We start from the raw sequence: 25824 nt of genomic DNA, 5'->3' as shown, positions 1-25824 counted from the left end.
GGGTGGCAGCGGAGGGGGCGGCTGCCGGCGCGGGTTGCGGACGGCGGCTGGCGGGTGCGCCCGGGACCCGCGCCCGCGGAGCGGCGGGGGCTGCCGGCGGGCGAGCGGCCGCGGCTCCTGCGCGCAGCCCCCCTTCTCTTTTATGAACAGCGAGGCGGCAAAGCGGCAGCGGGGGACACCTGGAGGAGCATTTCTTCCCCGGGTTTATGAATGGCACTGACATGGAGGAAATACCGTTTCAGAAAGTCAAGACCAAGAGGAAGAAGTGCTGCCACTGCTGCTGCTCCCCGCCGGCTGCCGCGGCGTCGGGAGCGGGAGCCGGGTTAGGGGATCCCCCTCCCTTGCTGCTGCTGGATGCCATCGCCTGCGAGGACGAGTTTGACTGCAAGGAGCTGGAGGCTCTCTTCCAGAGCTACAACCTGAAGCTGGAACAGACGTCCACCCTCAAGGCGCTGGCCGTCCTCATCGTGCTCACCGCCAGCCTAGCCCTGGTGGAGCTGCTCTCCGGCCCCAGCCTGACCATCTCCAAAGGTTCGCACCCGGTGCACTGCATCATCTTCCTCTCCCTTTTCATCGTCACCAATGTCAAGTACCTGCAGGTCACTCAGCTGCAGCAGATCGTCAAGCTCACCTTGCTCTTCAGCTTCACCTTCTCCTTCCTCTGCTGCCCCTTCTCTCTCGGCGCCTACGGTATGGAGCCGCCCAGCGCCCCCGAGCAGGGCATGTGGCAGCTCATGCTGGTAACCTTCGTCTCCTACTCGCTGCTTCCCGTCCGGACGCTGCTGGCCATCGTCTTCGGGCTGGTGGTGTCCGTCTCCCACCTCATCGTCACCGCCACCTCCGTCAGTGCCAAGCGGCAGAGGCTCTGGAGGACGGTGAGAGGCTGGGCCGGGCCGGGCCGAGCCGGGCGCTGCAGCACCGCAGAGCCGCGCGGTGCCGGCCCGCCGGGGGGAGGGAGAGCCGAGAGGCGCGAAGCGGCCCCGGCCGCGGAGGCTGCGCGACCCCCGCGCATCCAGCGCAGGCGGCGGCTGAGGAGCGCCCGGCTGTCTCCGGCCGGGAACGGGCGAGCGCGCACCTGTGCCTCAGGCGTCTGTGTCTGTAGTTCCCGAAAGTTTCCGGGAGGCAGGGGAGGATAGGGAGGCTCTGGGGAGACGGAACCTTTCGGCTTTGTCTCTCCCAGGAAAACCGGGGACAGGGCAGGGAAGGCAGCGCTACCGTGCCCCGCTCATGGGGCAAGTTCAGAGCACCGCATGCACAGTCAGTGTAATACAGCGCGCACCAGCAACATCACCTGGCTCTGTACAAACTTGGCACAGACAATAAGCTGCGTGTGGTAATAACACCTCCACCGAGTTGGTTCGTATCCTCGCTGTCTGTCTCAGCCGTGGGCCGTTCGTGCCTGTACACAGCCCATCTGCGGGGGGGGGCTCTGAGAAAACGATTTGAAATAGGTGGGACACTCAGAATGGGAACCCCGCCTCGCTGCTTTCCCAGAAAGCGGGGCATTCCCCCTTCAGCTTCCCCAGGGCAGCTCCTGCCCTCTTTCCACAGACATCACCTGCTGCGGCAATGAACTTCCTAGCCATTCCCCTTCCCCTCTGAATTAATCCAGCAAAACCTCCCTCTGCAGCAAGCATCTTTAGAAACGTGCTGCTGCACTCTCCCCTCCTCCCCCGAGGAGCTATTTATATCCCTGCAGGGCTTTCTCCGGCTCTCGTGGCCTGATGGGCCGCACTGGCAGGGGGAGGAGGATGAGGAGATGCGCGTATAGGAAACGGGTGGGCTGGCAGTCGGGGTTTGCCACTGAAGGCTCTTTTATCTGGTGCGTGTGAACCACTGGGAGAGAGGGACTGAAAAATTTTTGTGTCCTTCCTTGCACGCATTGATTATGCCTGTCCTCAGGAGAAACACAAGGCTTCTGTCCTCCAGATTGGTGTTAAACGACAATTTAATGCATAATTGAAGCACTTAGTACATTACTTCGGCAAAATTCTGGTATTACTCTCCATAAGTGTTGTGATGCTAGGACGTAGACAGTTGACATGGGCATAAATACAGCAGGGTTGTACACCTTTATGCCCAGAACTGTGAATTCCTGGATCCTTCTTCAGGGCTCACACAGACACACACACCTCAGCGTGACATGCATGCACAGAGTAGAGATACACAGGGACAATCACTGAGTGGGGTTACTGAGACAAACAGGATTATTGATGGCTTCACGCTGCTGAGCTGGTGGACAAAATAAATTGTATATTTTGAAGGGGAAGAGAGAGATAAGCTGAGCTTTATGATTTACCCAGATAATCTGATGGTCTATTTTTAAATATGCGATTTAGAGTTTCCATGAGAGGGAGAGCTGATAAAATGCAGGAGCGCTGAGAGGAGCCTTCCTAAAAAGCATCTGGAAGGATGTTAAAAACACTAGAATATTCTTTCTGAACAGGGCTGAAGGTAGCTCTTTTTACTGGAGTACCAATTAGTCCTTAAGGCAGTCCAGGCTATCCTGGCTATCCTGATGCACAGGCAGACTTTCCTTGATGCCAAGCTGCAGCTCAGTGTGGCATCTGCTCTTCTAGATGAGTAACATAAAGAAGATGACAATAACGTCTGCTCACTAATTATCTAACCAAGGTGGTGAATGTAAAACATTTTGAGAAGAAAGAATCTTCTGGCTCTGTCCCTTCACACTAGTTTAACTCAGTTGTTCATCAGGCAAGAAACTGGCTTGAAAATGCATAGAAATAGTTGACTAACATCTGATGTAACATATCTATGTTTCTTCTTCATCACCATTTCGCCCAGCCAGAGTAGTTTCAGTGGTTTGTATGCAGTCCCCAAAGCAGTGTGCATTACTGATAACAGGAGGCAGAAACCAGCTCAGTCAGGCAATAGAACTGGTCTGTGAACATGTGACACACAAAAATGCACACTGATTTGTAGCATAGTGGCAAGGAATAAGTATTCTGATTTGAAGGCCATCTCCATGTATGGAAGGGACTTTTCCCTTACAGAGAAGTTTTTTTCTTTTCCAGAGAACAACTTTGCAATGGTTGGAGGTTTAAAGATACGTAAAGGCTGCATCATCTAAATTTTATTTGCTTGGCCTGAGAGTAGCTGAGCCTTTTTTGTGAGGGCTAGAGTAGACTTCTCCTCCTGACTGGGATCTGCTTCCCAGTCACTGGATATTATCATGATGGCCCCCGTGCTTGTAGACACAGCATGCAGTTGATACCTCAGAGAAGCAGGACTGCTCTATGCAGAGCTGCAATAGCATGAAAGGCTCTGCTCTCTCTCCCAACCCCTTGCTCCCTAGCTCCAAGCAAGCAGATGAATTTAAATTTTTAAACAGATATCTGAAGTATCTGAAAATGCAGAAATGCCTGCACCAATCACTGGGATTGGTATTCTGTTAAAGACCACTTTGATTTTTTTGTGATTTGGGCAGGAAACCAAGCTGGGAATAACTTTTATTTTTGTTTAGCCTGAGCTTTAGGAGACTGCAGATCTAGTAATCTTCCATTGACGTTAAACTGGAAGTTGGTCAGCACAATCAAATAGTTCATATTCCTTCAAGTTCAACCCATTAAAGAACAGGCATAGCTGAATTAAAGGATTTTTCCCAAAGTGAGCTTTTAGATGTGCATCTTCTATTTCATGAAGTCTGAGGAATCTCCATTTGCAAATCTTTGAATGCCAAAAGTCTCACTAACTTCAGTAGTGACAGATCAGAACCTGAGTGTTCCCCATGGCATGCTTAAGACTTGCATTCTTTTAAATGTACAAATTCTCTACACAGTAAAACCAATGCTTATTTTGGCAGAAGTTTGTCATGACTTCTATTGAGTAAAGCAGATTTAATTTGCAAGTGAAAGTTTTCTGACAGCACAGTATTGTCTGTGGAGATCATGCCATGCCATGCCATGCCATGCCATGCCATGCCATGCCATGCCATGCCATGCCATGCCAGAGGTGAGGCATAGGTAGGTATAAAAACAAAAGGAGAGCAGGAAAGCAAGTACAGGGAGATAATGAGAGTCAGGGGAGTAATGTGACAGAACCTGAGCTTAATCTTTCCACTCACTAAGTGTTTTGTTCATTAAATGAAAGGTTCCAATCTACTAATATGTCCTGCTCATTCCTAAATAGAAATATAGTAATAGATTATATATATATATATATAAATAAGTGCAATCTAAAAAATATGCAAAGCACTTGGGGGCAACCTTGATCCCATTTGGGATCATGTCAAAGACATGCTGACTTCACAGCTGATATTGCATGTCTTATCTGACATTGTGATAAGGACATAAGTGGTGTGTATATAACCAATAGCATCTTGATCATGTTAGTTGGACTCTTTCCTTTCCTTCAGAATCATGGAACAAAATGTTCCTGCCAAATAAGGTGACAAGGTATTCATAGATGGCTGAACCTACAAATGAAGTTTTAAAAACTTGGACTTTTGTCTCCTTTTTTCTTTCTTCTTTTTTCCCCTCTACAGATTCCAGATATATGTTAGGTGCTACAGAGCCCTTACAGAAACAGAGAATCCTGCCCAAAGGATCTTAATATAATTTTTATTGTAATGCAGTGAGTGGGTGTTAGAGACATGAAGACCAGATGGGGTAAGGAAGGCAAAGGCTGCTCATAGAAATTACTCAGTGGTGGCATATGCACCGTTTCATGTCTTACCATTAAATAACTTTTTTTGGCCCTCTAAATATTTTAGTTCCCTTTTTAAAAAAATGCATTTTTATTTCCAGAAAATTAAAAACCAAATTATATACCACCAAAGTACCCTAACACATCACAGAAGTCTTTGTGAGAGAGCAAATCTTTCAGGAAAAAAAAACAGAATTACAGCATGAGTAACAAAGAGCAGAAGAAAGAATAGTGCTCTCATAAACTAATACAGAATTTTTTTCAGAAGTGTGGTGAAACAAATTTAGGTTTCAGTTGGTTTGTAGGTTTTTGGGGTTTTGTTTGTTTGTTTTTTTGGGTTTTTTTTTGCCTGCATTTAAAACAGACTTTATGCATTTGCATATTTATATGTATGATAGCACTTTTATTGATTCAACAAGTACCAAAAATCTTAGTTGGGATTAGACTGTGTAAAGGATAATGGGGAGGAAATTGGTATAATTTATTTTAAAGAATTAATTTATTACTTAAAAGTTTATTTTATAATCTTAATTATTTGCAGGTTAGTGTGGTAGTGTTATAGAATATCACAAGGATTTTTTTATGCCAAAGGTAATCTTATTTGTGCTAGTGTTTAAAAGAAAATTAATGAACACATCACTGACAGAACAGTTAATCTCCACACCTTTGTCTCTCACATAGAAGGCAGTCTAGTAGCTTAATAAAAGGGCTTGTGAATCAAAGACAGCTCAGCTCCATTGTCATTATTATTCAGTGCAAAATTCTGTTTTTCTCCTTCATGCATATAAAATACTGGTGAGGGACTCTACTAGTTCAGTCTTTGTGATGCTTTTCAAATACTAGTATCAAGAATATATCTAGAATTCCATTATCTATAATATTCTCTAGAATTCAAGCATATCTATCCACTAATAATCTGTGTGAATTCACTATTTTCCTCTCTTTCCAAAGATAGAGAACATTGCTTTTATAGTTTCTCAATATCTGTGTGTAACTCTAATTTTCATGTCATATTTAGTCCATATTGAAAGTTTGTTAAAAGTTTGGGGGGGGTTGGGGTTTTACTCCTTTCTAATCAAAGCGGTATCTTAATTTGTGGCAAAGACTTTGCCAGGTCTTGACCACAGTCATTTTATCTAGGGCTGAAGTGTAGGATTTTCTATGGAATGTAGAGTTTAGGATCTTTTTCCACATAGAGATTAGTATGCTCTTGGCTTCCTGAGTCTGCAGATGCTGACACTGCTACTCTTTGTGGGTTTCCAAAAATTAACAGCATGCTGATGGTTCTGCATGCTTGAGAAACAAGAAGCCTTGTCAAGAATCATGTGACTTGGAGACATAGTTACTAACAGTTTATCGGAGAAGTTTAGTTGTTATTAACAGGCAAGATCCCATCACTACTGAAGAAAAAGAGGGTTTCTATTCAAAAAAGTATCCAGAAATAATAATTAAAAAACAAGCTAATACTGTTATATACTCAGTTCCTACCCACTTTCTGTGATGTTAGGCTCTCCCTTCTCCTGCTTCTCCAAGTTCTAAGGGTGGTGTCTTTCATTCTGCTGGAAGTGTTGCCTACATTGGCAGCATCTGGAGTCTTTCACAGGAAGGAAGGGGATGTTCGTGCTAATGTTGATGTAGTCATTTCTCTTCCTTTATTGTTCTACAGTTCCATGTTTCATTCAAATTTTTAAAATGGTTTTCTTTTATGTATGTTAAATACTTGTTCTTTGTTCCCTTTGTTTCAACTAATACCAGGTCAGGTTATCTCCATGTTCACATTTCTTTTATTTGTCAAGTCTTTTTTGTAGCTATAGGTGTTCAAGTCTTTTTTTTTGTAGCTATAGGTGTTACCTTCTATGCTGTACCTTTTGTAATCCCATGCTTGTACTCTACAACATCTCCTGTGTCTCCCCTTCTCAAGGTCTGTACTGTGTTTCCATAGGCCTACATTTCTGCATAGTACAACGTTATGTTTTGGCCATAAAACTGTTATGCTAACATACAAAGATAAACAAAAGTAACATAAATGAACTAGAGAGGTCTGGTCAATTAGGGAAAAATGTTTAAACCAGGTAAAACAATGTGCACAGAAGTTAAAAATAAAATCAGCCTGAGAAGCTAAAGGCTTAGTTCAGAAAAAGTCTGCCATGTCTCAGTCTGGAGGCCTTGCAAAGTTAGTGCATAACTTATAGCTTTTTGTATAGCAGTGGCAGCACAGTAAGAGCAGTGGCAGTACAGTATTACAGGGCTATATTGTTGCATTCCTTTTTAATACGTGTGCTTTTGACTGTCTCCACATGTATTGATACTGCTATTATTTTACTGTTATTAAAGTGAGCCCAAGGGTGTTTTCATTTCAAAATGGTAAAATGTTGTTGCCTAGACCCTAGCTTATAGCAAAACATTGCATTTAATATTAGTCATTATGGACTGCATTTAATTGACATGCTTACTGTGTGGAAAAGTAGTTTTCACAAAGTGTTCAGTGTTTGTGCAGCTCTGAGCTCAGGGGCTGCCAAATTGGGGTTAAAGATTTTTGGTGGTTCTATGTGGTAAGTTAACAAGGGCTTCTACTCCTTTCTTTCTTAATTTCTTTTTTCCTGAACATGTAATTTTGGATATATTCAGATCTAAACTCCTATGATAAAATGCTAATTGTAGGGAGTAGCTGCTCTTGATATGTTCTGCCATTCAGGCTTCTAAGTATTTTCCCCATTTTGTTTTCCCCAGTTATTGGCACAGTGCAATACTTTTCTAGACAGAACCAGTGTAATATAACAACTAGGTAGTGTAGATTTCAATTTCTTTTCATCTCCTTTAAGCACAGCCCTGAATGTGTGCTTGTCTGTACATGGGCCTTATGAACTAGGACAGAAACATTCTTTCTAGCATCTTATCTCATTCTGTCAGTTTAGATGCAATGCATTTCTTCTCTTGCCATCCCAGAAAACATTAGCTAGCATAAAATAATGGTTTCTGTCTATCATGGTTAGTTATCATCTTTAACTTTCTCATTTGCAAAAGGCCATATATTCCTGGCTTTACATCTCTTTTCTGTGCTACCATAAAGTGGTGCAAACATAACTAACTGCAGGTGGCATGTATGGAACACCAGAGATGAGCCAGAAAAGCATTGTTTCCTTTTCCTTGTAAGCTCTTGGTGGTGTCAAGATGGAATAATTGTTAGAAAGTCTGTTGTGGATGTGGAAAAGGCGTGACTTCATACAGACTCCATGTTCTGATTCATTCATAATGTTAGAAGAAAATTTCATCTAGGACTTGAAATGTTTGTGTTTTATGACTGGAAGAACTCAGGCAAGAGAGTGCCAGCAGAAGAAACTAATTCAAGTTTTTGAGCTGAGCTTTGTCTTTGGTGGACTATGATGGATGGGTATGAGAGACTATCAATGAGTAGAATGGAATCTTATTTTTTTTTCCCCATAATTTCCAAAAAATGTGATTTTCTTTCTTACTTTCTTCCTCTGATGGAACTTTTCATGGAAAAAATTTGCTTTGCTTCAAATTTTTAAGATACATACCTAGAGAAATATGAGGAAACAACATAGTTACTGCTTTGTTCAGCCGTTTATATTCTGCAAGAATTTACCACATTAGCTGATTCCTGAAATAAAATCACCAAGCACTTTATATATACAGAAAAGCTGTTTTCTCCATCACTATTTGAAATAGTGAAAAATCCGAGAAATGTGGATCTAGTGTGGGACTCTAAGGTGAGCAATAAAGTGCAAAGACCACAAGAAAGACAGGTACTTCTTTAGCTGTGTTTCAGGAACCACAGAAATCCTTTTTCATCCAGAGATGTGTTGCAAGAAATGTGTGCCTAGTATGAAAAACGTTATAGAGCAATATTTCACTTTTAGCATCACCTTTCATATATTTGTTCTGGAACAAGATGTTAATTATTAGGTTCAAATGTTTGTGCATACTCCAGTACAATTTCCTAGTAGTAAACATAATTAACTTTTTACAGTGGTTAGCACATAAAATTAAGGAGTGCTTAACTTGGCTGTTGTGGGTTTTTTCATAGGTTACCCATTCAAACACTACAATGTAGAAATGTTTGTCAATTGCCATAAATCTGCCTATGTTTACCACTCAGAAGATGAAAGCAATTATCCACCCACACAAAATTAGAAAATGAAATAACACTAATAAACACAGTTTTAAAAAGAGATATACATAAAATATATCCTTAATTTGAGTATCATCAGGCTGAAAGAGTATTTTGCTTGAGCAGGACTTATGCCATTGTTCCAAGAAGTTTGGCACCCGCGGCCGCTGGCCTCCTCAGGGTCGGTGACGGTCGTGCTGCCAAGGAGGGAAGGAGGCGCGGGAGGGCGGGGTCTGTAGTGTACTTGCCGTTCTTGGTAGCGGGGAGGGTGGCGTGAGGTCTTGCGGGGCTGGCCGGGATGGCGGGCGGGCGGGCGGGCGGCGGGCGCTAGTTCGGCTGGCGTGCATTCGGGCGGGGCGGGCGGGGTGCGGGAGGGAGAGGCGGGAGGGCAGGGAGGGAGGACGGCATCGGGCTGGGCGGCCGGACGTCATGAAGGCAGGGAGGGCAAGGAAGGCCGGCGGACGGCGGTGCCGCACCGGCGGAAGGCCGGCCGGCCGACGGCGCTCCGGGACGGCAGGCGTGCAGGGGCCGGCGGCCGCCGGACGGCGGCGGACGGACGGAGGCGCGCGAAGGCCGAAGGCCGGGAAGGACGGCGCAGGCAGGACGGCCACGGCCGGCGGGACGCGCAGGACGGCGGCAGGCCGCCGGAAGGGACGGCACGACCGTACAGGAGGGAAGAGAAGGACGGCAGGACGGAAGGGACGGCAGGAAGGAAGGGACAGGAAGGGAGGAACCGGCGGAAGGAAGGAAGGACGGAAGTAAGGCCGGAAGCAGGAAGGAAGGAAGGAAGTCAGGAAGAACGAGGTCAGGGCAAGCCGTCAGGCCAAACAGACGGAACGAAGGAGGTGAAAGAGGAAGGCAAGACGGAAGTGCCGGCAGTCAGTCGTAAGGAAGGAAGTACTGAAGATTCAGTCCTCCTTCCTTCCTTCCTTCCTTCCTTCAGTCCTTCTTCTCCTTCCTTCCTTCCTTTCTTCCTTCTTCCTCTTCCTTTCCTTCTTCCGTCCTTCCCCTCCCTTTCTTTCTTTCATTCTTCTTTCTTCTTTCTTATCTTAATTGTATAAAATACAATGTAGCAAAATTAATTTTGAAGTAAATTGATCACTTTCATTCAAAGGTGGAGGATGTTGGACTGAACCTCATTTCACCTTTAAATGCCAAAAACCCTCTTAGTGGATTTCAGGGAGATTCACCTGATGTGTCAAAGATTCTCCTTGCCTGTGATAATTTCGTCCTAGGATGTTTTAACTAAACAGGTACATAATTTGATGGGAACTATACAGAAAGTCAATATCTGCTTGTTTGTGAAATGACATGGAAGTAGTAATGGCAATATAAAATCCTGACCAAACAAGCACGCAAGAGACAAGCTCTACCAGGATCAAATTTCCACTGTTGTAGGTTGTCTCTGGAGTCTGCTCTGCAGAATCCTGGTCACTGCAGTTGTGGCAGTCGAAGATTTGAGTGCTACTCTCACCTGGTATTATGGATCCCAGAGCTGTGATGCTATTGTCTGGAAAGTGAGGATTACCCCTCATTGATGTCCTGTGCGATTCCTGGTACTCCACCCTGCAAGCTGTTGTGCTGATCTCTCTGCTGATCCATGCTGGTTTAGTGTAAATCAGCTGTCACTGCAGGGGCTCTGGGACTTGAACCCTATTTTAAGTTCATAGTTGGATTAGCTATGATGAATGCTCTGTCATTCCTATATGCTTTGAAATAGAAGGAATAATGATGCTCTTCAAAACAGAAACAAACTGAGCACTATCTCCATGTTCAGCATGTGAGTTTCCTCTTTACCACTTATGTAAATGACAGTGGTGAATGATAGCTGCTTGAGTTCCCCCAGATGGAAAGATTACAGCAGCTTATTTGGCCTTCTCCATGCAGCTCTTTCTATTTTAGGCAGCAGTAGATCGCGGAGATTGCAGCTGAGTTAATTTGCTTCATCTGTTAGTCAAAATAAACTGCTTTATCAATAGTCCATTTCTTCTTGCTTGCACTATTAAAAACATTAGTCTGGGTTTTGCCTTTGAAGAGACCACAGCCTGAAGAGGTTTTCCTATTCTAAACTGCACTTCACAATACTGATTAATGTTAACACAATGGCTGAAATGTCTTTGGTGGGAGAGCAGTGCGATTTTCTACCTGAGACTGGGTACTCTTCTTATAATAGCTTCTGGAGTATCCATCACTGAAAAGGATAGTGATGTTTAAGAGGAAAAAGTGGGCATAATTTTCTGGTTTTTCTTAGCTATTGGCAATGAAAAATGTACTTTTCTTACTCTTGAGTCCTAGAAGAAGACTCTGAAAAAATTAACAGTTTGCATTTTACAGCTGGGATGAACAGAAGTACTGAAATGGGCAATGTCCACTTGTAAAGCTATGAATGACTTTCTATCCTTATCTGATATTTTTGTAGCTGTTCTAGTGTATCATCAGAGGATGTAGTAATTTAAATGTTTTTTTCGCTTGCTTGCTTTTTTTCTTTCCTGCTGATGCTTTTGTGCAACCCGTCCCTGTCAGGTTTTTGCTGATTACTGTAGTTCTTGGTGCAGTAGTCTCTACTGAATTTCCCCCAAAAAGGAGCATCAACCAGATGCAAAACAGAGAATATTCTTCTAGGAGGAGAATTACTGCAGAAAGGAGGATGATCTTTTCTAATTCCCCTAAGGGTACACAATATTCAGCCCCAAGACCTAGTTTTTCTTGTCTATTGAGTCTGCAGTCATGCACCTTTGTTCCAAATCTCTTTGCCATCATTTGCAGGAATCCCATTTTTTCAGCTCAACTGTATACTGAAAAACTGAGCTTAGCTACTGATTGTAAAGATTCTTCATTCTCATGGGGTGAAGATATAATACCTAAAGTAGGGAGAAATTGTCTTTCCTACAAAATGTCTTACATGCCCCTGAAGATGTCTTTGAAGTTTACTAAGACTTTCTGGTCCTCTTTAAACGTAAGGATTTGACATATAAATAAACCATTACCTAACATTCTCAAAGAAATTCTCTTCACAGGGATAGATCAGCTATCTCAGCTCCTTTTCCCTTGTGTGTGATAGTTGCTGCCATTCCACTCATAAAAATGGAAAAAACTGAAAAATGAAAGATTTACAGATACTTTGTACAGCTGAAAACCTTTTTCTGAAGTTGTAATATTTAAAAAAATGCATTTCTAAGGCTGATACACTGCTGAGTTGCAGTGATCTTACTGTGAGCAATCCTAAAAGGAGATGGTTCTATTCAATGGTACAAACCTTAGAAGAGAGATTTTTTATTTTCTTCCTTATTGCAGCTAAGGGGTTCAAGAGTGGAGGTGTATGAGGGAATAGTCTTTTCTTTTTTAGAGCCATATTTCAGGTTTCTGTTTGTAAAGTTCAAGTTTCTTTAGTATCTAAAGATATTTTGATGATACCAAAATGTGTGAGAAAGACTGATGCCACTAGTCCAGTTTCTGAGAATGTGAGTTATTTATATACCATCACCTTTGGTAACTCAGCAAGCCTGGCAAACTTAAAGTTGTTTCCTTGGCCTGTGGCCAAACATGAATGTTGTTTTGCTAAGACTGCTTATGAGGTAATAGGCATATCTTATGTGGAATTGTAATGGAAGTTCACAGGACCTCTGCTCCTACAATTAGCAGAATTGTATAACAACAGAAAGTGAGGCAATCCTACTTCCAGGGCATTATAGAGTCCCCTGCCATATTTGATTCTTAACATATTGGGTAAATAATATTATTCTTACAGTAGCAAAGCCACATTGACCCTAAATCAGTCCCAAGGAAACCCTACGGGCTTTGACTTGTCAGCAAATGCCAGCAGGGCAAATGTAAGAAGACACTGGGAACAGTATGAGCTAATTCTGTGTAACATGGCAATAAATGCAGAGTATTTAGAGGCTGTGGGTTTTTTTATTCAAGGAATGCTTAAGCTATCTGAAGACAAGAAGGTACAGTAGTTCAAAAACTGGCAGGAGGCAGGCTGTATGGGAGTAGAAGAAGAAGGAAAAGCCCTTAGAGGTCAGATTAGTAATCCTCAAGACTAATATTTCTCTCTGTAACATCTGAAAATATCTCAGTTGTTTTCAGAGTTGGTTAAAACATCTCCAGTTGAAATCGTCCTTAGGATTGGTGTAGATGTCAGAGCTCTGCTGGTGGCCTGGACATAATACTGTATCACTGTATCACATAGCTATTGCAGTATTAACAATTGTAGATGCTGATAGGTTTTATCAGTCTCAACAGTTTCTGGGTTAAACTTTGGGGAATTTCAGTGACAGAGGAGTACCATAGGAAAAATAGGATCTAGTCAGCTTTCTCAGGCTTTGTCCAGCAGATAGGATGCTTCATTTCTTACCCTTCTCCTGCCCTCACTAAATGAATGAATTTCTAGTCTGGTACACAAAGAATGGAGGAAAATCTTATCAAGACAAAATTACTGGCATGTAAATGGCTAGTAGGTGTCCATTTAACAATTAGTAAACAGCAGTCTTGGTTCCACTAGCCATTTTGAGGATTAATTTTGTCCTTGGACACATTGAAATGTCAGTGTCGGTAAAACATAATGCTAAAGACAAGAAACAAACTGCATTTTGCACCAGCCTGTTGATTGCTTTCAGCATCTGAAGCACACTGTTGCAGTGTTGGGTGCTCCATGTACAAACTGTGCCAGTTTTATAGTGTATGCAAACAGAGCAGGAGCTCCAGGTAATACATTTTCTCCTTTGACTCAAGAAAACTGCAGCACAATTCTTTTCATTAGGAGAGGATGACACGGTGACAGACCTTGGTGCACTCACTTTCTGCACTGTGGAGTCACTCCTTTTCCAGGTCAGTTGTGCCTGTGCCTTTCCTAAGGGTGAATAGCACTCTGTGCTGCCCCACACAAGGCCAGCTTTTGGGAATGTGTCAGTCAAGCGTAGTCATCTGGGTTTTGAAACTCTGTAACACAGCCAGGTGTATTTTGTCAATACAGCCTTCTATGTTGTAACCTCATCTCTGTGTGGATGATAAAGTGGCATTAAAGTGCTAACACACAGATGAGATAAAGGAGAAGTCATGAAGCCTGGTGGTAACTGGTGTTGTCGTCACATCGGCTGTTCATGTCCTGAATAGTAAACTTGGACACCATTAGTAGGTGTGATGACATGTGGTGCTTAAGTAATGTCCTCTGAAGAGAAATCAGAAATCTCTAACAGTGAAAGACAGTGTCTAGACTTTGCCCAGACTCCAGGAATATCAGATATCTAGGGTGTAGTAGGAAGGAAGTCTCATAGGTGAATGATTTGGGTAAACAATAGTTAAAAGGCCAGCTGTTTCTATATGGGCTTCCAGAAACCAGCTTTTAACAGCCTAATTTTAATATGAATCAATAGTTTAAATCATCATTACCACAAAAAAAAAGTAGTCTCATGCATGTGGGTACACCCCCTTATTCCCCCGTTTTCACCATGCAGTAACAGTTGAATCCCTGCTCTGAGTGGAGTGGGAAGCTGCTGATGTGAATTAGAACTAGCCAGTAGGATGGGCTTTCAGATGGATGCTTTCCGAAGTTATCATAGCACCTGCATGGACTTCTGTGTTGGCGTGAAGAGACTGGGAATAGGAATGAGCAACCAGTGAAAAAAAAAAGGCCCAGAAATGTTTTTTTTACTGTTCTGTACGTTTAGATCCTCGTGTAACAGCAGCCACGTTGTATTTACTGCTGCATGAACTTCAGCAGGAATAGTGTTAACCTGATTACATCTTCTGGAAATGCAGCCTAACTTTCCACTTTATTCCTAATCATAATTTAGATACAGATTTTTGGAAAACACTTAAAACTGGTGTTACAGCTAAATGTTGGTTGATTTAGCATAGGTGTTAAAACAGTGACTTCCTTTGATGGATCCTGGAACAACTCTAAGTTTAGGTTCCAAACCTTGTTACACAATTTGAAAACATAAATTACTATTAAGTAAAAAATCCTATTTTCTTATGTTTCAAAAGCACTTGAAAAGCAATTCAAGGATGCCCCCTGAAACCATGTATATACAGTGTCACCCCAGGACATAGAGGACCCAATTTGATAAATTATACTGGAAAAAAAAAAAGGAAGTTGCATTTAAAAATGGTTAGAAGCAAATAAAGTTGTTTAAACAATTTGGATTCCTACTAGGTAGTCTTTAAATGCCTCAAAACTTCAAAAATTGCATCAGTGTCCATAACAAAGTGGATCATTTATAACCAGCATGTTGGCCTCAGTGAATGAGTCATGGAATATGTTAGTTCTGGAGCAGGTAACGTGCCTGGTATCGAGTACCAAAGATACTACATGGAATTTTGATACGGGAAATCAAAAGGCTTTGCATGTCAGCTTGGAAATGTTATGTGAATATGTTTTTTCTTTCAGAATGGACAGAAACTTTCTTCTCCCCTTACCAAATAGGCAGATTCTATCTTATACTATTGCTTTGGCTATATTTCTTTCTCAACACCTGAGTTACAAAGGAGACCCTCAAAGAAGGCCTTAATTTTAGTGGCAAGATGATACCCTGTAATAATCTATGCTCTTCAGCCCTGTTGCAATCCAGTCACATCAGGAGCTGAAGATTTACAATCTATTTAAATTTGTCATGCAGTGTGTTTCAGGAAGAGGTCTTGCATAGTAATACTGTTGAATGTGTTCAAATAAAGATGTCTTGTAGCAAATCCATTGAAAGCACAAAAGAGTGCTTGCTGAAAATTAGTGATGCAGTGCTACAAGATACACTGGCACCATATCCTGGAACTAGTCTTACTTTGCACTTGTGTTTCAGGAAAGACCGACTTGCTTGAAGTACTTCTTTCCCAATGACTCTTTTTCTCATTGTGACTGAGAAAACACTAACACAAAGCAACCACAGGATTGCTCACAAGCCTTACATGACAAATTCTAGGCTGAAATTCCCTATATCTTATTATTATTATTATTTAATAATTGATATTATGGTAATATCTAGTGTCAATTCTGATGAGCTACTCAATTCACTACTTTCTGCCCAAGTGCAGAAGTAACAGGCAATTCATATTGCTCTGCCAGACATAGCAAAGAACAGGAAGAAGGCTAAGAGGAAGAGAAGTGAGACGATTTTCCAAAATTCAGAGGTCAATCAGATTAGATTGGAAGTGTCCTGACTTCAGCTGCAGTTGACTGGGGCAAGAATTTAATAAGTAACGACTTCATCTTAAGCATCATAATGCCTCAAGGAATAGTTTAAAATATTTCCATTTCCTCTGGGCTAAGCTATACTGTCATGTTTTCTTTTCAATTACTCTGAGATGAAGCTTTTCTTCTGGTCTGCATGACTCGGGGCAGGATGTTCATAAAAGAGTGAGGAGTTTCATGTTACAGTTAAATGGAGCATGTTTATGAGCCACTTAATCTTTTTTTTCAATGTATTTGCTTCAGTGACTTTGTTATTAACTGCATAAGTGTAAATGAAAGGTTGAATTTGTTTTCCCAAAGCAATGACATGATTATACACAAGTAAGAAGAGCTATTCATCTATATATTTTCCAAAAACAATAGAATTTGCTTAATTTCTTTTTTTTTCTCCCTTGAAATTACAAATATGTTTTTGAATAAATTTTCATATTGGCTTTAGAACAAAATATCCATAATTTGTACATTTTAATGACTATTATAATTCTGTACAAGATAGAGTGTGATAAAGATGAATGGCATTATGCCAGAGCATATTGTAGTTTAATTATGATTATGGTAAGAAAAGTACACTAAGCAATGGAAAATCTGAAAAGTTCAAATGGCCCTTAAATGCTCATTGTTTTATTTTCTGTTTGCCATTTCTAAAGAATTATTAGCAGGCATTTTGGAGGCAGTACACTGGTTTGTCTGCAGAGGATTTGGGCTTCATTTTGTTCCACAGCATATAAGAAGAGGATATGAGATGGGTGTACTTGAGGGGAAGCTTGAGGGAGTCACTGGTTAGTCAAACAAAAAAGAAGAGGCAGACTGCTCTGTAGCCTATTGCTAACAGATTATAATTCCAAGGAGCATCTTCACAAATCTTGTGAGTTAGAAGGACTTTGCCGTGTACATTATTGACCTGTACCTGTGTCCGTATGCTTGGTAGCACATGGTTGAAGCATATGGTTGAAGCATAATTTAACACAAAAATCAAAATGATCCAAAATATATAAAAAGTTTTTGATATGAGGAATATAAGTGGCCTTGTTTTTTAAAATATTATGAAAAAATACAATTTTCCTCTCTTTGATTTTATTTGTGAAAATTTCACTGTGCTTTCTTTTTGCTATTTGAATAATACATTTGAATATTGCAAATAGTCTGTAGTACACAATCACCTACACAAAGACAAATTAATTCTGAAAGAATAATTGAAAGAAGTATCCTGCCTGTTTTTTATTTTTTCTCTTTCCTCATTCAGTTTTTCTCTCCCAAAGGAAATGAGTCAGAGGACTCTCAATTTCTCATTCTGTCTGTCTCTTTTCCTTGTTAGCTTTCTTGCACAGACTTCATAAAAATTTTCCCTCAACTCATCTCTAAGCATCTCTATGACCAGGGGAAGATCTCTCTTTTTGATACATTTTCGGAGTTTTTATAATGCAAGTAATAAATAAAATTTTCTGCATGTTGTCCTCAACTCCTGCTTGTGCAAGACCCTCAAAAGAGGATTCATCTTGGGGCAGCTTCCATTCCTTAAATGTTTCAAGAAGAGAAATTGATGCAGAAATGAGAAAAATCAGATAGTACCTCTCTGACTGCTCTGCTTCATTCTGCAATAAGCATTTCACCCAGTAACTTTAGTGGTGGGTTTGCTTAAATATAACCATCAAGACTGCCTTATAAACTGTTTTTAAGGTCAGAAAGCAATAGGCAATGTTCTGGCACTTTCTGCAGGGTGTTCTGTACAAGATAAGTTTGTGGAGCTCTGATAATGGCTAAAAGGCTGCGGTTTTTTCACAGTTCTTGGAAAATAAAAAGCTGTTCTGGTCCTAAAACAAAGACCATTTTGTCACTAAGTATTTGAAATAAAAAGTTTCATTTTAGCTTTCCGCATCTTATTTCTAAGGAGATCTTCTTAAATCTATGACTACAGAGTATGTAGTAATCTGATGGAGGTTTCTGGATGCAACCTGAGGGTCATTACTGAAAAGCAGTAAGCCTAAAATGCTGAAAATATTTAAACTCTTGTCATTCCTTCTATGAATTCTCTTTGCCCTCTATTTGGTTTGAAGTTCTCTGTGTAACCCTGACTTACAGCTGTATATCCTAAGTTGGTTGCTTGTGACTCTCTGCAAACATATCGAACTCCTTGAGGTTTTTTGGTTTGCTTCTTGAAAGATCATGTATCAATTGCTGGGAAAAAAATAGATCACACAATTCTTTAAGTGAAGTTTAGGTTTTTTCTGAATAAATACTCCCTGACAGTTCTTGTCCTCTGAAGCTTTAATGCAAGTGTTAAAAGCCTCCAGGACAGTATAAGTTACACCCCTTTACAAATATAGTTTCCAGGACAACCAAAGGGCCTGCTGTTTCAAAAACACTGTTCTCCCAAGCAGAAGCATTTCTCTGTCTGCTGGAAGATTATTTCACACTTCAGTATGTTAATTTCAAAATCATATTACCCCCATGAAAACATACCACTATCATCTTCATTCAGATCTGGACTATTTGAAAGGCATGGAAATATATGGTGCAATTGCATTTGCAGGTGAGGTTTGGGCTGTAAATATGACTGGTGTGATATAAGAGACCTGTCAGAGTTCCTCGTGTGCTGCAGCAGCAGCCTTCCTTTATCACCCAACCAGGGACCAACACACAGCTCCTTCTCAGTGCAATGTGCTTTGCCACTCCTGTCTGTTGGGAGATCACTGCTGAATCTCACAACTGCTTTTGATTGCCATTCAGTTGTGGAAAGGGGGATTTCTTAGGTTAACAGAATGTATTTGGGCTTTGGCTATGAAGAAGTGTCTGCATTGTTACAGAATTCAACATGTATACTTCCTGTGAGAAAGAGGTGATTGTGTTAATGACCTTTTTTCACAATCTCCATGTCCACTCATACACCACTTGACTAAAATCATCTTTGAACAATTTAATTGTTTGCCATAAGCAGCAGCATTTTCAACCTTTGGGCTCTGAATCCTTTGCTGTTGTTCTGCCTTTTTGTGACATACTACTCCATGTGATAACAGCATTACAAGCTTGGCTTTTGCATGGCTAATTAAATATTACTACAGCACCAAGAGACAGTATATAAATTCTACCCTTCTTATATGGTGTGACCAATGTAGTGTATGAGCAGTGTATTAATTGACTCAACTGGACTTTAATGATAGACTAAAATATGATAGATTAAAAGTCAAGACCAAAAGAGAGATAAAACACTCTATTTGAGTGACTTTCTAATTGTGCTTTGGGTAATGTATTTCCAGTTCTTGCAGTGTGATTAGTCTTGGTAAGATTTAGAGAACACGGTAAAAATGGTGGTAACTTAATTATTATTATTATTGTGCAACTAAAGAGGTCTTTCAGGCACAGTAGTTTTGGGAAATGAAGCAGATCTTGTCCTCAGCTATATTTGCATAACTCTTCCTGATTTCTGCACCAAATGCATTCATGCATATCCAAGTACTATACAAAACAATGACCTAGATTAGAAGGTTGTTTTAATTATGTATACTCATTAGTAAATTTTAAAGAGTTACTTCATCTTTTTGTTAATATTAAGTGAGGTGAGAACTTCTGCTTATTTGTTAAGACAACTGCCTCAAAGGAAGTTAGTTTGCACAGGTTTAGAGACTCCACTGTTTTATCATTATTTTCTATATGTCTATCCATCCATTTCTTGCTTTCTTTAGTTTTTTGTTTATTTGTTTGTTCATTTTTTTAATCTTTCTTCCTCCTCACATTTTTTTACTTTGATTCCCCCTTTCCACAATTATCTCCTCTCCTCCCTCTACCCCTCATGGTGATCAGAGAAAGAAAAAACCCATTAGCTATTGTCTTCATTTATTTTCTTCCCTCAGTACAGATGTTGATTTCACTTTGTTCATATACACTGCTCAGATGGTGATTAACACAAGACTAGCACATTGGAAAATCTGTAGAAAATTGTGCAGGGCTAGACTCTGTGACCTTCTGTAGGAATGTGTTTTCTGTGTCATGGATTTTGACTAGAAAAGCCAAGGAAAAGTAAAGTACAGATTTCAATAATTGCTCTTCTGACTGCTTGCAATGTTTAATGGATTAAAGTATTTTAATTTCTGAGTGTTGAAACAAATTCTTTGGTTCTTTTCTCACAGAGAGGCAGACCCCTGCTCAGGTTTCATCTCCAAACTAGTCAGTAAATGTAAAAACATTTAAGCATAAACCTGTAAAAGTACCCTCTACTCACTCTTATGAAGGCTAAATATCCCTTTAGAAATAATTTAAGACGTGACACTGACTACATCATATATTGAATACTGCATTATTCATATATTCAATGAGTCTTAGACTGCAAGGCAGAGATTAAGGCCCCTACATGATCTTGAGACAATTAGGCACCCAATGGCATTTGTGGTTCTGCACCCAAAACAGACTGCCTTCAGCTGGTTCATACAACTTCTCCATAATCAGGTCTTTACTAGCAGACAGTGAGAGAATCTTGGATAATGATGGAAACTGGTTCACATGGAAGCAAATGCCAAGAATAGGCAGGAAATCACATTTTATTCATTTGATAAATGCCAGCTCAGGAATCACTTGCTATTTCTCAGACTCCACATCAGAAGGGACACATAAAAGCTGTGTAGTACAAATGGATGAAGATAGAAATGGTCCAGTGTCCCATTACAGAGGGCATTTAATAGGCACAGCAGAGCAAAGGTGGTTAAACTCTGACAAATTGATTTGATTGCTTTTCCACTGCAGAAGGAGGTCCAACTCTCCCTGTTCCATGCCAAAAAAAGAGTTGATCTTCCTACTTGCACCTGAGGTGGATACCTTTGGATCACTTGTGCCACAGAAGCTGTGTTACAGTAATAATAATAATGCTCCAGCTGCGCCAGGAGCATCTTTCAGGACTGCACACTGAAGATGGCTTGTCTGTGGAATTCAATTAGGCCAAAACATCCAAAAGATATCTCATCATGCAGCTCCCCATGACCCTGGTAGAATTAAGCCATTAACTCTAGGCATCAATTTTTGAAACTGGATTTATGCTGCATTGCCATTTGGGCCACACTGCAGACCCCCCAGGTGTCTCTGTAAGCATCACAGGCTGGTGATTCCCTTAATGTGAACATGAGCACCGGCTGTGCACTGTGGAACTACTGAGTTTGTGATTGGCCTTTGTTAATTATTAGACTTCAGTAAGATGTTGTGTTTCAAAGGTCAAGACAGGGAACCCTGGTACCAAACAATCAGACATGTATACCGAAATGGTACCAGCATAATTGAGCAACTGTTTGCTCAGGCAGTGACAGTAAAAACATCGTGGTAGGTGCTTCATTAATTATGAGACCCTATTGAAACAGGAGAGAAAGGTATTATGCATTGCATAATGAAGACTTTCCCTTTATTCCCTGATCCAGAGTACACTTACCCCCATACTTACAGCAACTTTAGTTCCATGTTTGATTGTAACTATTTATCAAATATCCCCAGAATACACTGAATTAGTACACTGAAAATATTTTTAAAGACTTTTTTTTTTCTGGATATATGCTAAGTAGCAAGAATAATATATTTTTTTTCTGTTGAGGTCATACAGAGAGAAAAGAAATATTTTATCAAACAGAATCACACAGATAAGTACTATCTCTTCTACCAGGAGGGCTTGTGACAGGGCTATCATGTGATTGCAACTGCACAGCTTATTCTTTTGTTTTTAATCACACTGATGAGCACAAGCAATACAGCATCAAGGCCAGGGATTTCCAGAGCATTAACAATGGACAGAAGACAGAGCCTATGAGAAGTACATGGTAAGATTTTGTGCTTAAAAGTCAGACACTATGGTGGGTACTGAAGGTCTGGATGACTTAAGCTGGTATGAAGATGTTTTCCCCTTAGAAAAAGAGAAAAAATATTCTAAAATTTTATTTGGCTTCACTTGGAAGCAGCATTAGAACCTGTATGCTCCTGAAAGCAGAAGGTTTATCAAACTATGATAGAGGAAAGACAACATGGATTGTAGATTATTTTAAAATAAACAGAGGCTGTTCCTTGGTTGTGTCCCACTCAACTGTATATAGCATTGCCCCTCATTTAGTAACCCCTATGCAAATAAATGCCAGGAAGAAAAATAAAAGGGGAAGAGAAGGTCTGACAGACCTTTATCAGATAAGAAAAAAAAAAAATCCCCACAAAAATCTCCTACTCTCCTTATTTTGATACCTTTTAAGCACTGTTGCCCAAAAAACTAACAAAAGAAATTTTAAAAATTCCCCAGCAAAAATGTGCATCAGAATTTTGTTGAGCTGGGCAGTGTGTTGGTGAAAACCAGAAAGATGGTCCTTGACTCTTCCTAGATATCTCTGCTCCCTCACAGATAAATGTCTTATTCTTGTGCTTGGTGGCAAACAGTAATTATTAAGGCAAATACCATGATAACAAATTATCATGGTATTTGTATCATTAAAGCATCCATGTTTCCTAAGGTAAATATATGTACATGTAGAATGGAACTGATTTCACAGAAGGAAGGAACTGTTCCATATAATTAAAAGCTTCCTGTGTCTTTTGGAAATAATTCTTTTTTAGTTTTGTATCAGTCACTGTCACACCATGTCCCTCACCTTCCTCTGAAGGTATGCTTTTGGTAGTGAGCACTTCAGCAGAGCACTGATAGTTTTGCTGAAGGATTTGCTGTGTCTCTCTGGCACTGATCTGTTCCAGGAAAAGAACTCTTTGCAGCTCAAGGAATGGTTACAGCTGCCTAAGCACAAAGATTTATGCAGCAGAAAGTGAGGCCAAATAGAGTGTAGAAGGACTGTAGCAGAAAGAAGGAAGGCTGATCTCAAACTGGCTGGTGATCCAATAAACCATCTGATTTAGGGGATGACTGCAGTGCTGTGCTGGTTTTCTGTTTGGAATGAAGTGAACCTCACCACAACAGCTGAGGGAGATCTTTACTCATGTCTTAAAGAACAGGAAGCTGTACTTCCTCTGTGTATCAGTATTCTTTGGATTTGTGGATATCTAGAGTTTTGTATCACAGTTGCCATCATGGAGATTATGGTCAAGAATATGGTACATTTAACTGTCAAAGAAACTCTTATTTTTATGGCCTATTACCCACTCACAATTTTGTGTTTGCTTCACCATGCCTAGTGCTGGGTGAATCACAGAATCCCAGAATCAAAGAATCACTAGGTTGGAAGAGACCTTTAAGATCATCGAGTCCAACCCATGCCCTAGCACCTCAACTGAACCATGGCACCGAGTGCCACATCCAATATTTTTTAAACACATATTTTTAAACACAAGGTTCAGTGTTGTTTTCAATAGAGCTTTTTCCTAGATATTTTACTGATATCCATACTCCTGGTAGCGGGTTTTAGAAATTGCTTCCCACTCCCTTCCTTTTTTTCTCTTTTCCTCTTCTCTCTACATCATAGTGGGATAAGCTGTCAATGAAATTCATACAAGTCCTTGGAATTTTTTCAGGTTGTGGCAAATCTTGCCCTTCGATCTACCACAGCAGCAAAAACTCGATGCAGTTACAGTTCTGTGTATTAAACAGCAAGAAATTACAGGTTTGGTGATAATCTTGCCCATAACCATCACCAAGTGACCATGTGCTGTGTATGTATGTATGACTGTATGTGCTGGCCATACAGTTCAGTAATTAAGATGAACTGTCATCCCCCTTGCAGACTGGCCCCACTGGTGCTGGTAGTGGCAGGGTGAGCAGGGCAGAGCAGGGCTCTCCTCGGCTGCATCAAAAGCAGGGTGTGCAGTGTGTCGAGGGAGGTGATTCTGCCTCTCTGCTCTGCTCTGGTGAAACTTCACCTACAGAAGAGCATCCAGCTCTGGAGTCCCCAGCACAGGAAGGATACTGACCTTTGAGGCAGTCCAGAGGAGGCCACCAAGATGATCAGAGGGATAGAGCATGTCTCCTATGCAAAGGCTGAGAAAGTTTGGATTGGAGAAGAGGAGGCTTCTGGGTAAACTAATTTTAGTCTTCCATTCCTTAACAGAGCCTACAAGAAGGATGGAGAGAAACTTTTTGCAAGGGCAGGTAGCAATAGGACACGGGGCAGTGGCTTTAAACTGAAGAAAGGCCAGTTTAGATTAGATGTTAGGAAGAAATTCTTTACTGTGAGGGTGGTAGGACTGGAACAAGATTGCTACAGAAGCTGTAGATGCCTGTCGTGGTTTAGGAATGGTAGTCTCCAATTTAGTACTTCCACTAAAAAGACCACAAGTTGCTCCCCTTCTTCCCCTTCCTTCCAATGCGAGGCACATAAAGCAAAGATCACAAGTTGAGCTAAGAGCAAATTGCTGGAAACAGCAATGAGGTATGAAAATGAACAGCAACAGTATTAGTAGCAAAATGCCTAAGAGAAATTATAATTTAATGCAAAATAAAACATTACTGAACTGTTTCACGCACCATGTTTCTCTTCTGAAGCCAAAGAATCCCTTTCCCCTGCCCCTGGCAATGACTGGAGGTGTTATCAAATAACATTTGGGTCCTGGCTATGCCCCCTCAGCCATGCCCTGCTCCCAGCTACTGCAAAAAAATTAACCCTGTACTGAACAAAGCTAGGACAATTCCCAGAAGTGTTCAAATCCAGTTTTGATGGGGTCCTGAGCAACCTGGTCTAGTGAAAGGTCTCCCTGCCCCCTGCAGTGGTTGAAAGTAGATGTTTAACATCCCTTCCAACCCAAGCCATTATGTGATTCCATGATTCTGTGATTCTGTGATCAGACCCATGGTGCCACATTGCTCACCACAGTCATTACTGCCCCTGAGATGGGAGGTCAGTGTTGGGTTAGATACTGTCTGTGTCCTGTAGTGGTTCAGCTTCAAGGACTACCAAACAAGCTCCTGTCTTCAATATTCTGTGAACTTAGGTTTTTGCACTGTGAATTGTATTCTGTTCTAGTTCAGGAGTTCTTAAAAGGACCAACACCACATGCAACAACCTCAGAGTGGATAGTACACTGTAGACAATTCTGCAGTGCTACTCTCTTCACCCTGACTAGACATCCTCTGGTTTCTTATGTTAGCAACAGGGGTAGAATTTAAGAGCCATGGTTCATTAGAATGAGTGAACAGTGGCTGTATAAAAATTGGACTTTGTTTAATGGTGAGTGCATCATAAATCCCTTGGCAATGGGTATATTTTTGAGTAAGTGTTTAAAGCAGAATTGTGTTAAAATTGTAGATTTACATTCCTTCTATTTCTAGTTTGGCAGACACTGCCCTTATTTCACCTATTTTTAATTAATACTGAACAAAGAAACATGTTGACAAAAATGGTAAAACCCTGTTGTAAAAATTTCAATCCTTTCTGATTAATGCCATCTGCATTTAGGAGCATAGCATGTATATTTCAAGGAAGGTGAGAATCATTTGCAGGAGTAGGAAATCATGATGTGCACTCCCATGAACATATTACATGTGTTCCTATTGCTGCATGGGTTGGCTAAGCAGTTAAACAGAAAACCAAATAAAGCATGTCAAGATGTATTCTATATGAATGCATTAGCATCTCTTGCTCACTTGCAAATCTGTAAAACATTGGGCAATATGTCAGGGCAGCAAGAAAATTTGGGTTGAATTGCAATTAAAATAATTAGACATAATCAAAGGCTATTGCACTGATGGTTTATATTTTATATGTTTTGATTTTATGATAATATTTGGAATGTCATGCTAAATTTGAGTTATGAATGCATAGGTATATATATATATACATATATAAAACATACATTTATGTGTAACATACACAGAACACGGAGTCACACAGAGACATATCACTTTGCAATGGATGACTTTGGAAGTAAGTTTAAATTTGAACTCCTT

General features: G+C 40.8%; 1 protein-coding gene across 1 annotated transcript in view; it reads left to right on the top strand.

Moving 5' to 3' along the window:
* The first annotated feature begins 206 nt into the window (after nt 1-206).
* ADCY1 (adenylate cyclase 1) overlaps nt 207-25824 on the top strand; it is a 144791-nt gene continuing 119173 nt past the window's right edge. Inside the window, exon 1 of the mRNA XM_009093871.4 lies at nt 207-875. Within this exon, the coding sequence (XP_009092119.1) occupies nt 207-875 (669 nt within the window). The remainder of the gene's footprint in view (nt 876-25824) is intronic.

The sequence above is a fragment of the Serinus canaria genome, chromosome 2 (assembly GCF_022539315.1).
Source record: "Serinus canaria isolate serCan28SL12 chromosome 2, serCan2020, whole genome shotgun sequence".
Taxonomy (NCBI): Eukaryota; Metazoa; Chordata; class Aves; order Passeriformes; family Fringillidae; genus Serinus; species Serinus canaria.
This window is presented reverse-complemented; position numbering and strand designations above follow the sequence as displayed.